Source organism: Mixophyes fleayi, chromosome 4 (assembly GCF_038048845.1).
Source record: "Mixophyes fleayi isolate aMixFle1 chromosome 4, aMixFle1.hap1, whole genome shotgun sequence".
Lineage (NCBI taxonomy): Eukaryota > Metazoa > Chordata > Amphibia > Anura > Limnodynastidae > Mixophyes > Mixophyes fleayi.
The window spans coordinates 212,937,395-212,951,963 of record NC_134405.1 but is presented as its reverse complement, the minus strand read 5'-3'; the positions used below and the strand labels follow the sequence as shown (position 1 = coordinate 212,951,963).

Sequence of the window (14,569 nt, the reverse complement as noted above, 5' to 3'; positions counted from 1 at the left end):
ATTCCCCCAATTAGGTACATTTACAACCCCCACTTACTTCTTCCTCCACTTGTATAGAATACCCCTAAAGACAGGTTTTATAGGCAATTACTGATGAAGTCACACAATAACTTTCACCCCTGGCACCATTTAATTTACTGCAATAGACAGCAGAATGACTAAGTACACTACTCCTAGAAATATTACATATGTATGTGCTTGGATAATAATAATAATATACTTACAAGTTGTAGCTCATATTTATCCTCATCACATCGGTGTGGTAGGATGGGCAGTATAGAGGGTGGAATAAGAACACCATCCAGAGTATAAATACGCCCATTTTTTGCTGCAACATCAGCTTCTTGAACCTCTTCTCCATTGACTAGAATTTGACCCTTTAAGTTAAGTAGATTGATGACACATCAGATTGGTATTATAATATTTATATGTCATACTCATCTATTTAATTATCTCGCACTTTAGCATGGATATAGACTATAATGGTGGCTCTTTTCAAGTATACTTTTCAAATACTAGCATAGAGTTAAATAGTTTATTTCCACTTAACACACTAATTCTCAAACCTGTTATTAATAGGTTTGAGAACAAAATTTTTCAATAATGGGCCCAGCAGATTAATATTAGACCAGGAGAAGTCTCTCTCTAGTAAAAGCATCGCCATTTTAAAATTGGTCCTAAATTGCCTGTAAGCACTTTAAACAAGAACTCCTGCAATGGAGATGCTTCAAGGTCAAAGCACCTGCCTCTGGCTAGCACTTTTCCATATCATGCTCAGAAAACCCAATAGGTAAAGCATTACGTCAAAGGGTTGCTATGCAAATGGTGTTCTTAGAAGTAATAACTTAAAAAATCGACGTAGATGCAACATTTTAACTTATACTCTCCAATGTATTTCTAAGTGCTCTCAAAAAATGCAAAACATTATATCCAATTAGATTCTACTTCATCAGTATATTATTAGTACTGAACAGTAAGCAGGGAGAGATTAAACCCTCAAACAGAAGGCCTAGGGGTATATTTACTAAACTGCGGGTTTGGAAAAGTGGAGATGTTGCCTATAGCAACCAATCAGATTCTAACTATCATTTATTTAGTGCATTCTACAAAATGACAGCTAGAATCTGATTGGTTGATATAGGCAACATCTCCACTTTTTCAAACACGCAGTTTAGTAAATCTAGCCCCTAATATATCATCTGAAAGTGTTTTACATCGACCACCAAGAGCTGCTAGAGAATAGAGCTACTTACAATACTGGTTGTGTTAAACTGGATTAGCTGATTTGCCATGCTCATAATCTGAGAAGAAGATATGATGTTGGCTACATCCAGCTGTAGAAAACAAAGTGATTATTACAGATTTATAATAATTAAATAAGGATTTTTATGCTGGTAGATGATAACCCCATATATGTTAAATGTAATGTGTCGTTCCTGACCACAATGCTAAATGTTATCAGATATTTCTCTTTTCTGCAGTTGCTACACTTGCTGGCCCCCAATTTTTGGCTTTCTGCATCACAGCGTTAGCAGTGGTACACTGCAGAATTTTTCTGTTTTAAACGTATTGGTTGCAAACATATATACCGTATATATTTATAACTATACAATGAATCACACATTAGCCATCAATTGATTTATTGTAAAATAATTGGAAGGCAAACTGACCTCAGCAGATGAAACAACATGATACCTCATGAGTTCCAGAAGTTTCCTAGAGCCCTGTGTACATAAACACATCATCAGCATCATCATTTATTTATATAGCGCCACTGATTCCGCAGCGCTGTACAGAGAACTCACTCACATCAGTCCCTGCCCCATTGGAGCTCACAGTCTAAATTCCCTAACACACACACACACACACTAGGGTCAATTTAATAGCTGACAATTAACCTATTAATATGTTTTTGGTGTGTGGGAGGAAACCGTAGCCCCCGGAGGAAACCCACGCAAACACGGGGAGAACATCAAATCATACAAAGTCTAAATAATTGTACTGTTCATCAAATGATAAAGAGGCCAATGTTATCTAATTCCACAGTGTAATAATGACAGGAAGGGACAATACAATAAAGGAACTAGACCTCTCTGGATAGCAGGTAGTCCAGCGTTCCAGTTTCCATTCCAGACAGTGCATCGTTACTGGGAACAAAAATCGTATAAGGTCCTTCCTTCTCTAAATCTGGCCCAAGGTTGGATTTCTGTTAAAATAACATACATGATATATATACAAGCTGAAAATATAAGGAAAATGTAATAAACAGTAATAAAAAATATATAGAACAGAAATAACTCGCCTCCAGCAGTGACCTAAAACGGTTGTATCTACCATTTTCCTGTAAAATCTCCATGATCGTCTCCTAAAAATAATACAATCTTGTTTTACATTTATAATATAACTGCTGCTATGAAAAAGAAGATGGTTACAAATGTATTGCAGTCTAGGAATAAAATAGGGTAAGATATTTTATTACACATTGGAACAAAAAAGTATATTTTTTCTTTCTAAAGTTGCAAACAGTTCATGGTTTTAATACATGAACCTGTACCTCAAATGTACATGAACCCACATGTTGACAGATTAATAACCTACTTTAGTGTTGCTCTCAAGAGTTGGCTCCACAAAATCCATAGCCCTATCAATGATATGTATGATTCCATTAGAGGCAATTAGATTCTTCTCTAGGAATTTCCCTCTTTTTTTGCTACCACGAATCCTGAACTTTAACTCATTATCCTAGGAAAAATGAAAGCAGATGTTAATGTAATAATTATGGATTTACCACTGTGAAATGAAAGTAAAGGACACAAGGATTATACCAGAACACAAAATGAAATGTTATAAAAGGGATTTCTCAGGATCTGGGGCCTGATTCATTAAGGATCTTAACTGAAGAAACTTCTTATTTAAGTCTCCTGGACAAAACCATGTTACAATGCAAGGGGTGCAAATTAGTATTCTGTTTTCAACATAAGTTAAATACTGACTGTTTTTTCATGTAACACACAAATATCAACTTTAAATTTCAGTGTACAAATAAGCTATCAAGTATTTGTGTGCTATGTGAAAAAACAGTCAGTATTTAAGTTATGTGCAAAACAGAATACTAATTTGTACCCCTTGCATTGTAACACGGTTTTGTCCAGGAGACTGAAATAAGAAGTTTCTTAAGTTAAGATCCTTAATGAATCAGGCCCCTGGTTATCATTAAGGATGACTGCACATTGATGGTTACCCCTTAACACCAGCTGGCTACCACAAAGGGGTGAAGTATCTGCATCATATACTCCACCAGCGCAGCATGGGTGATGGAGTTTGGAAACAGGTTTCGGGGCGGGTTGCAGGTGATACATTTATGTGTCAGATTGCGGATATAAGCTAGTTTAGAAATGTGGGTGTGGATACAGGATCACTGGTTCAGACTCACCCGAAATTATGGTATGAAGCATTTTGCAATTTGGCCAATTTAATTTGAATGACCCAATCTGTATGTGTGGCTTGCACCAGGCCGTATCTTTTAGTCGGCAGTTGACCAGATAGCCAGGAAGATAACACTCTAATCCAGGATTTCCTCTTCTAGGCTACTCTACCCCCTCTTTGCTAGCAGCACTCTATTTCCAGGAAACAATATTACATGACATAACATCTTTACTTCTGTTTGAAGATTTGTATACAGAGAGGAAATGCCACTACACTTCCAGAAGTCGAAACCTTATTGTGAAAATGAATTGTATAGTGAAAATCACAACAGACTTTACTATTAAGCACGTGCAGAATCCAGCCATCTGCATATATATCTGCTTGGTTTATGCTCTGATTTTTGGGAAAAGAATCCTAGTGAGGATCTTGATTTTCCAGGGGGATGGAAAACCATACGATCATCAATGTCATTTGATCTGCAGCAAATCACTATCATACCCTCCATGTAAAGACCTTACTCTAGTATATTTAGAGATCTTATTTAAACATGTGAAAATGTTATCATCTAATTTAATTGGATTGATGTATGTTATATAAACATGCACTCTTGCTAGAAATGATTCAAATAATCTTACCACGTCCCCAGCTATTATCTCCCCTGATTTTCCAGTCAATGTATAAAATAAATCAGTGCTGTTGAAATCCTCTGCATTCAGTTGACCAGCAATCATGTGAAGCTTGATAAAGTAAAGAGTATTTTCTTTGTTTGCTATAAGTTTCTTTACCTGGCACAGAACAGAAAAACTATTTATAACAATATGAATTTACAGAGCAAAATGAAAATTTACAGCACTATTAATAATATTTTGCCAAAAATGAGTCTGTCTATATTAATGCATAGTGTATTAGGCCTTTAGTATTGTGATTGAGGTGCTTGGAAAAATAGCTGGATGGCACAGAACAATGCAACAGTTGAAAATAAAATAGAAAATAAAATGAAAACCATTTTATGCTATTGCCTGAACATTGCTTCCCCAGACATTTGCTATAATTGGTCGATATGATAAATATAGCCCTGAGTGTATCCCTAATAAACTTGGCAATCTACCATCAAATCTCAGTTATTGATTATGAGTGTGAGTTCTTAACACATTGGACCTCATTTAGAGTCAGACGCAAAGTCCGTTTTAGGCGCATCCAACTAAAAACACTTTCTGCATGTGCAGAAAGCCCCAAATCCACCTGCATCTTGGACGCAATTAACACTTGTGACAGCTTGCGTCTCACCACGAGAGAATGGGAGGAACGCGGAATTGTGAAGATGTGACCATGTAAATACATCCTAGTCGCAGTGAGGCGCAGACGCAATACACGTCAAAACAGGGCTAAAGCTGTGCGGCAGGAATTAGGTGGCACAAGCAGTTAGCTAGCTACAGGAACTGCTCGCAGCTCGATAGGGTATTAAGAGTGGGATGTAACTGGGGTTACTTGCCACTCGTAATACCCTACCAAGCTGCGGCACACTCCCACTCCTACACTTCTTACACAGACTTTGTGTCCGACTCTAAATGAGGTCCATTGTGTGTACACACTCTTTGTGTGTATGTTGCGAAGACTCCATACTGATACATAACAACCTCACAACAGTACCAATTTTTAGTAGAACAGTCCCAATTTGAGACTATGGGTTGTGGCATGCCAAAAAATGGTTATGACCTCAAGGAAATTAGCATGGCATGGGTGAAATGGGAGGTGGTTAGGCTGGATACGTGCCTAATCTGCCATGAACTTTCAACTGGGAATGTTGTGAGGTAACCTGCACGTGTATCTATTATTTATCTACTACTTAGTACTTAGTAATTTTTTTAACTGGCTTACATGAAAATACTTACGTCTCTGCCTTTGATGCCTCTGTCTGTAGGCACCAGTACGGTGAATGGTCCCAGTGAAGTCAGTGGCCAAGAATACATCTCTTTGGAAAAAAGTAACAGGTCAACGGCTTATTTAATCTATATGCAGCTATCACTTTCATATATAAACAGCAAAACATTATGACAACTAAAATATAGCACTTGTGTGACAAGATCTCAGCTTTATTTTACAAATGTTGACTTTCTTAACTCTTAATACCCTTGATATATTTGAAAGTTTCCAGTTCCACCTCTGTCCCCTCTGTCTTCTGAACAGTATATGTGTGTATGGGAGATCTGTCATTTAGCAAAGATCCACACAGCCTGAGCTGTATTCCATATCTACAGAGCTGATTTTATTATCTGACAATAATTTAGTTTTCTATAATTACAAATGCTAACTTATTCTCCAGCATAGCTGACAGTATTACTACCAGACAGAACCAGAAATACAATTAAAAAAATGGAATTCAACCTGTGCTACAGTCAGCATACCTGTGCAGAGCCAAGCCCTAGCTGTTCTGGATTAGTTCTCCATGAAACTAACGGAAGTTACTCTGCAGAAACTCATCATGAGTAAGTTAAAGGGTAAAACACTTTCACTTTTCATTATTAAACCTTTGCGCTAATACATCCACAGTAATTGAAGCAGTGTATGTAGAACACCACCATCCATTCAGTGTTCGCACCTCAGTGTCCTCAACATTTGGCATAGTCTACTTTGTGTGGTATATTTTTAGTGCGTGATCTGACCATTGAACATAGAGTTATGACATCTCTTTGGCCCTTCACGTGAAAAAGTTGTAGAAAACTGATTTAGAAAATAAGCAGGTGGTAATACTTACCAAACAAGTTTATAGCAGAGGACAGTTTGCCCTGCCATTGTCCTGGTTCCCTATTAATTTCTTTCATACGTTCTAAGATGTTTCCATAGCATACAAGACCATCACCAACATATCCTTTCTTGCATGTGCAGCTGTTGAATAATTCCAGGGTTATTATGAAGGATCTCGGTACACACATTCTAAAAATGGTAGAAATGGTAAATCTTACCTGATTTGCCCGGGTTCCACAGTAGTGCAATTAGCATATTTACTGCATGTGTTCTTGGTTGTACAAACATCTGTCAGCTGACATCCGACTCCAGACTTAAAGTTACTGTATCCTGCTTTACATTCACAATGAGACTGGAGAAGAAATTGGATTGTTCAGTAGAGAAAAATAAAATATTCAGGAAATTATAATGATAATAATGAAATGTGGCAAGAAGACCATGGATTTTTTGCCTTTTTAGGGGGTAACAAGAAAAAATGAGGTTAATTTTGAAGGGCTTCCCCATGTGTTCTAATTAGATGGATCAGCAACTGTGTTTGAGTCCACTGCTAAATTCCACTGATTCTCTTTTTCACTGTGACCCGTACCCAATTAGACTACTAAAGCTTACTGCTCTCAATCCAAATGGTCTCTTGGGGTGAGAAGGTTACAAGACATGTGGAGCTACAGTGACCATAGACTATGAATAATAGCAGGCAATGGGGGAGAGGGAGCTATTTATATTCCATTTACAGAGACATAAAATGACAATGAGCACTTGCTGTCACAGGATTTAAGCAAAATAAGTTGAAAAATCCTATAATATAAATGAAACAGATCATTAGTGGATTATAGGTTAAAGGGATTGTCTCCATTTTTAAAACCCGTACTATTTACAGATACTCTCCACATAACTCTTTTGGTGGAGGTTCCTCTCCCTGGACTTCCACTGTTACTGGATAGAAGACTGGAAGAAGATGGCAGTTACAGTTACCACTGAAAGTCAAGACAGAAATGGATTGGCCGGCATCACCGGGCCAAATAACAACCACATTGAATGCTCTGGTGATAGTCCCACCACTGTCTTTTTTCCATCAGTGTGGTGCCAGTGGTCAAAGTGTGGGGATACCATACTTTCCTACTGCCTTGATTGTAAAACTATTAAATTGCATGCACTTATATTCCCATTTACAATTTTAATACCGCCACTACTAAATTTCCACTTCGACAACTGGGTGGTGGCACACCCGTAAGGGGAATATGGAGCAGGGGATATCACTAAATAATTGTGGTTGTCTTATTGGTTGAATATACTTCATTTATATGTCAACTTAAGGTGCAGATATAAAATAATGTGCTGAAAGAGTTTACAAAGAAAATTGACTTACTGAGTCCGTCTGTAAATATTTCAATAATGTTATAAAAGATACATTTTAATGTCACTTGTCATGAGAGTATCAGATTGATTGGTAAGTCAGCATTGTGAGGATTATATAATTTACTATTATCTGCAGAGACTATGTTACATAGCTATAAAAGGTAAATTTTTGCTAGGAAATAGACTTAGCTTTGTAAGTTACACTAATCAAACAGAAAGAGAAAAAATCCAGGCCTACATCAAAATGCTTTCTTCTTCTGCCAAGGCTAAGACACCTGGAAGTTGGAACAGGTTGTGACTGTCTGGCTGCAGGAGAACCTGTCAAAAATCCTTATGGACATGAGTTATGGTTATAGTGCTCAAGTGTTCTGATAGAAATGCAATGTATTTTACTCTTGTATTATTAAATAATGTTTTTGTACACTGGTTTCTGTGTAGCTTCTCTATTAGTCCATGTAATACAAGGTCAGACATATGGTGGTTTGAGAAACGTCTAAACTTCAAATTACTTATTACCAAGTACGATACAGTCAACATACGTGCAGTGCTAAAAGGAAACTAAGCCAATAATATGAACTGTCCCATTATTGAGCAACTTATGTTCACAAACATATCTTTAGACTTATTTTTAGTGCAAGCTATTCTACTGCTTTGTTCCTCCACATGTTAGCAGACAGAAGATATTTTATTTGGCAACAATACAGTTCTAAAAGGTTTAACTATGCACTTTGCTAGTCTGGAAGTGCAGACACCTTAAACCTCCATCGAGTTAAACTAAACAATAGTTATACTCAGCCATTAGTTGCTGCGGAGTAATGGTGTGGGTCTCATATTGAGTATGCCTGTTTTATAGAGTTTTCATCTCTATACTGCGTATGTGCGGCAAAATATTGTAAGCATAAATTTATGTCTATGTATTGGTACATATTACACTTAGCATTATTTTTCATTGATTCTTTTTCATTAATTCTCGTTCTGCTTCACATTATACACACCAATTTCATACACATTCACCTTTTCATACCCTCTATTCCACTAGTCTCATCCTGGAACTACATTCACATGGTATACAACATATTATATCTTACTAATATTTGTATTTCATAATCACTTGAATTCTTTACATTATTTTATCTTATTTTGTCTTCCGCTATATTCCACACCACTGAATATCATACAATTGCATTCACTGACAGGTTTTATGAGCTACGAAAACCCCAAGAAACCACTGACCATATCTCTACGCGGCTGGACCGGAACGTACAAGAACTTTGTCAGCAAAATTATTGCAGAGGATATTTACAAGTTGGGATTCAAAAGCAAATCTGTCCATCTCTTTGTGTGTACCATGCATTTCCCACACGACAAATTGATCGCTCAGTACAAGCACCAGTTACAGTCTTGGATTCGAGGGAACGTCAGTCAGTGTACTCGTTCCATATCTATATATTTGATGAGGTGGACAAGCTTCACACTGGTCTTAACGACGCTATCAAAACTTTCCTGGACTATTATGAACATATTGATGGAGTGTTGCCTTCACTTTCACATTTTTTATTTACAAAACTCTTCTCTAACCTTTGTTCAAGTTACCATCCATACATCTAATTATGCTGACAAGTAAGATATTCTGTTTTGTCTTGATTCACACAACTGAAATTTTGTGTCTCTCTATTTAATTAATTAATTAATATTTTTTGCTATCTCTACTATTTTTGCAGGGAGTGGGCTGCTGTGGTTTGAATACCAGGATTCCCAGATCTTATGGACATTTTTCACATTGTAAGTAGTTTTATAGTTGTATATAAAGCAACATGAAATGTATTTCTATTAGTCATAAGAATTTTAAAACTGGATTATATTTTCTTTTTTTGGTAAAGGAAACTGCTATCAGTGATTGAAAGATAACCTGTAGGCATGTTACTTGCTGCGTGTCCTTTACTATGTGTCTTGTTATTAAGGATAGTACATCACATGTACCCTTTAAGTGAGTGTCCTCTCCTTCATTATCTGTACTGAGGCACCTGTCCGCCATGTTTGACAGTATGGGGAAGAAAAGAGAAGTGAAGCTGTGGTTGAGTTTAAACTGCTTGGTCTATAGTTGTGTAGTAAGCATGGTGTTAATTGGGCAAGGTCAGTGCTAATCCAATCATGTACCGTATCCAATGTTGAATAGTTAGGACAGGTTATGGTCATCAGTGTTGACAGCTGTTCTATTTTCTATACTGTCAGATGTGGTCAATAGTGCTTCAATAGAAGCAACTGCAGAAATCCGAATTGGATGTCGGGATTGTAGACCTCACTGACAGGACTACTGGCTAGTTATAGATGGATAAATTCCTTAAAAGTGAATAATAAAATATAGAGATATTAACAGCAAGTGTGAGTGCTTCAGAATGAACATAAATACATAACTAATAAAGTGAATGGAGAGAAAACACTTAGGGTCTGAGTCATTAAGGAAAGTAAGGCAAAAAAAATTGAGTTAATGTTCTCCTGGACAAACCATGTTACAATCCAAGGGGTGCAAATTAGTTTATTTTTTTGCACATAAGTTAAATACTGACTGTTTTTTCATGTAGCACACACATACTTGATAACTTTATTCTTACACTGAAATTTAAAAATGATTTAGGACATGCCCTACATCAACTATAAATCTGTCCCCACATTTTAAATTTACCTCCCCCTCCAATGCAACATGGTTTTGCCCAGGTACAATGTTACTCCTTTTTTATGCTTTGCTCTTCATAATGACTCAGGTCCTTAGTTGTTGAAAAGTGGCAGCCAAATAACTGGTGTAGAGGATGCTGCAGAAAATATAAGCACAATATCAGCACAAAAGGCATAGTGTCAGTATTGTTCCAAGTAAAGATAAAGATTATTTTTTATTTTAGATATCACAGAAATCTCACCTTTCCCGGTCCATCAAATTTACAAACAGATGATGTCGTGGGGCAATTTCCAAACTCTTCCTGGCAAGGGTCAATGGGTAAACACACAATACCATCTCCTTTATAGCCCTCCTTGCATGAACACTTGTGTTGATTTGGACCCACATATGTGCACTCAGCTGCTGCATCACAAACCTTCTTTAAACACGGATTAATAGCTGAAAATAAAGTGTTTGGATTTTTTTAAATAAATAACTTCAAGACCCAAGAGTGACAACTAGTGCTGTAGCTGGGTAAGGGCATGACAGTGAACACATAATTTATATTGTGACAATACATCTCCTATATAAGGATATTAGAAGTCACAAAAGAGTTCCTTGACCAATTACAAGCACAATAAAAAAAACAATGTAATGTCCGGCTGAGGTGTGCTTGCTGATGACTTGTGATGAGGTTAGAGGTTAATATATATATATATATATATATATATTGTGGCAAAAAGGGCAGTTGGCCACAGGCCATTAAGGGAGAGACTAATAACTTCTCTGGCAGTCTACAGGCTCATGCTGCAGACAGGGTTAAGTCTCCACGACTTCTCTACACACAGAGCGCCTGGGTGGAGTAATTAATTTAGGATTTAGCTAGTTAGCGCTTGGGGGAAAGCTTAAATAGCTGGATCTGTGTTGTGGGCGGGGCGACCAACGTCAGCCAGTGGCCAATGACTAGTGAGGGAACCTAGGGTCTAGCTAGCAACAGGGTCGCATGGAATTGTAAATACTTTGGTTTGTTTTTGGGATTTGCTGGACTACAAGAGTTGCTGTTTCTACCATCCTGACATTCCTGAATAAACTACAGTAAAGTGGTTCAGCATACCTGTGTCAGCATTGTTTGTTTGGTGTGCTTTTCACAATATGTATATATCATCACGAAGCCGCAGGCCGTGAGTTTAATAAAGGTTCTTCCAGAAATCTGAGGTGATTTCTCATATCTATAGTAACTTAACAGTATTTTTCCTTATTTTACTCAATGTTCCTAATGAAATGATGACATCAGAGCTATCAATTATAATTTTATTATTATTCATTTTTATTTATAGGGCGCCACAAAGTATCCGTAGCGCTGTACAAGGACAAACAATGGCACAGTACAAGGTGAAACAGCACAGTACAAGTAACAGTAAGCACTATAACTCTGGGGGCTCAGGCACAGCATGAAAGAGAGGGAGGGAGGGGAAAAGTGAGTACAGGCAGGTAACTATGGCCCAAGACGGTGGGCACGGATGACAGGTTGAGAGTCACTGAGGGGAGCGGAGAGAAGCGAGAGGAGACAGAGGGCAGAGGGACTGAGAGGAGGTGAGCTGAGTAGCTGGAGAGCGCAGTTAAAAGTGATGGAAACAGGAGGTAGGAGAGCCATGCTCAAAGGAGCGAACAATCTAAAGGGAGGGGAAGACAGACAGACACATGGATGAGACGGAAAGACGGGAGAAACGGAGACGGAGTCGAGGAAGGGGGAGAAGTGAAGAAGGGATGAGAAAGAGAGGTAGCCAACCGGTGGGAGTTTAGGCATGAGACTGGAAGGCTTTATGGAAAAGGTGGGTTTTTAATGTTTGTTTGAGAGAGGACAGATTAGGGGAAGTTCTGATGGAGCAGGGGAGCTTGTTCCAATGGAGGGGAGCGGCGCGGGAGAAGTCTTGGATACGTGCGTGAGAGGAGGTAATCAGGGGGGAAGAGAGGTGATGATCATTGGACGATCGCAGTGGGCATGAGGGAGTGTGAATAGAGATAAGGTTAGAGATGTAGGGAGCAGTGGAGTTGGCGAGGGCCTTGTAAGTCAGAGTGAGGAGCTTGAAAAGGATTCTGTAGGGGAAGGGGAGCCAATGAAGGGCTTGGTAGAGTGGGGAGACAGAGATGGAACGGCGAGAGAGGAAAATAAGCCTAGCAGCGGCGTTAAGTACAGATCTAAGGGGAGCGAGATTAGAGAGGGGGAGGGCGATAAGGAGAAGGTTGCAGTAGTCAAAGCGGGAGATAATCAGCGAGTGGACAACAGATTTGGTGGCATCCTGGGAGAGGAAGGGCCGAATGCGGGCAATGTTGCGAAGCTGGAAACGGCAGGATTTGGCGAGAGAGTGAATGTGAGGGGCAAAGGAGAGAGAGGAGTCGAGGATGACACCTAGGCAGTGGAGTTGGGGAACAGGGGAGATAGATGAGTTGTCAATTATAAGCAATAACATCATAACTTGAGGACTCACTGCATGTACAGCTATTATATGCAGGTGTATATACATATCATATTATCACTTGCATATTATATTCATATAATCTTGAACAAATAATTTAGTTTATTTTGTCAATAAAAGAGAAGGCTTACGTTCACATTTTGCGCCTTTCGCTTCATAATTGGGCAGACATTCACACCCCAAAGACCCTTCCTTTGAGATCACACACCGGGTATTTTCTTTGCATTTCAGTTCCGCACATTCTGGTATAGCTATGATATAAAACAAGTAAATATATTATAATTAACCTCTTCTAAGTTCATCTCAATTTAAATCCTTTTGCTTTTCTTTGTAAACAAAAACTATTTTTTCCCCAAAATATTTTATATTGTGGTATGGAAGAATACAAGGAGAGGAAAACTTCACATGCAATAATAATGTACAGAATGTAGACATGTTCAGCATGGAGTAGAATGTTTTCCGACTGTCAAGGGATCCACTGATCACGATAGAAAACAAAACAAACATATGAATAGTGAGAGTAGAACAGTTGACCACATTTTAGTTATAAACGAAAACAGTATAGAAGTATAGAAACCATCCAGCTGAGAAGCTGGAGCGGCTGAGAAAAACTAGGCAAGGCCTACAATTACAGCTTCAACTAAACTAAAACTAATATTAAAACTTAAATTAAAATCTAGGGCTCACCCGAGTTGGAGGTGGGATGTCTAAAGAGCATGTGAGGGAGAAGTAGGAAACCAGTGTGATGTAATGAAGTATAGAGGAGACAAGCATCATATAACTGAATAAAAGGTGTATTGAAATCATTTCAAGTTTCATGTGCGATGGGAGGGTGTGTATAAATTTCCCCAGCATTGGAAAAGGGCTAGGGGGTAAATTTATCAACCTGAAGTTTTGAAAATGTGGAGATGTTGCCTATAGCAACCAATCAGCTTCTAGTTATCAGTTATGTAGTACATTCTACAAAATGGCAGAATCTGATTGTTGCTATAGGCAACATCCCCACTTTTCAAACCCGCAGCTTGATCAATTTCCCCCCTGATGTCAGAAGTTCCTTATTGTGTGTTGTTTCTAACCAGTCCATTTGGAACAGGAAGAGGAGTCCAGTGGTGGTCATGTCTAGGGATAACAGGACAGTGTGAAACCACTGTTGGAGAATGGGTTTATGGCCTACAACGGCCAGGAGCATGAAAAGTTTTTTATTGAGTCTTGGGATTTCAGGTTGATCTGTCAAGTAACCCAGTATAGCCCTTTGGGGGGTAGCTGTAAATGGGACATCAAGCCATTATTACCAGAAGCAGTCAATGTGTCCCGGAATGTACGTAAACGCTGACATTGTCACAGACTGTAATATAGGTCAGCTTCAGGTTTTGTGTACTTCGGACAATGGGTCTCTGAGGAGAGGCCAATCCTCTGTCCTCACCTGGGGTATAGATAAGCTTGGTGTAAGATCTTATAAGTCATGTCTTGGTTGCTGCTAGCTGATATAATTTTAAGTGTGAGTCGGAAGGTGTGAAGGACATCTGATTTCGTGTGGGTGGGGAGATGTAGTGACCATTTTAGGATTCCTGATATCTCATCTTTCGGGATGATTTCGGGTTTAATAAATGCATAAATAACAGAGATAGAGTGGGTGCTCTATCTCAAGGTCTGCTGAGATCCTGTTGGTGTAGAATTGGAATGGTCACTCAGATATAATAAGTGGCTTGTGTAAAAGCAAATCGGTGCTGAGAAAGAAAGTCACATTTTTCCATTGCCTGAGGGTATGTGAGAGGAAGTTTACAAAGCTCAATAAAGTTTTTCAAATGGACAAGACTCTGCTGTGCCCACCCGGTGGATGGAAAGGTCACCTGCCCTTCCTGAAAGCCCAAATTGCCTGAGTATAGAAGGAACAGTGAGTGGGTGTAGAGAA

The 14,569-nt window shown here is 38.5% G+C and overlaps 1 protein-coding gene across 1 annotated transcript in view; it reads right to left on the bottom strand.

The window, feature by feature from the left end:
* Window positions 1–14,569, bottom strand: part of STAB2 (stabilin 2) — a 144,751-nt gene that overhangs the window by 100,518 nt on the left and 29,664 nt on the right. The window contains exons 7-18 of the mRNA XM_075209291.1: window positions 12,789–12,908; window positions 10,443–10,639; window positions 6,390–6,523; window positions 6,182–6,312; window positions 5,319–5,398; window positions 4,062–4,211; window positions 2,599–2,742; window positions 2,303–2,365; window positions 2,090–2,206; window positions 1,671–1,724; window positions 1,254–1,334; window positions 225–377 (exon numbers count right to left, since the gene is read on the bottom strand). Of these exons, the coding sequence (XP_075065392.1) occupies window positions 225–377; window positions 1,254–1,334; window positions 1,671–1,724; window positions 2,090–2,206; window positions 2,303–2,365; window positions 2,599–2,742; window positions 4,062–4,211; window positions 5,319–5,398; window positions 6,182–6,312; window positions 6,390–6,523; window positions 10,443–10,639; window positions 12,789–12,908 (1,424 nt within the window). The remainder of the gene's footprint in view (window positions 1–224; window positions 378–1,253; window positions 1,335–1,670; window positions 1,725–2,089; window positions 2,207–2,302; window positions 2,366–2,598; window positions 2,743–4,061; window positions 4,212–5,318; window positions 5,399–6,181; window positions 6,313–6,389; window positions 6,524–10,442; window positions 10,640–12,788; window positions 12,909–14,569) is intronic.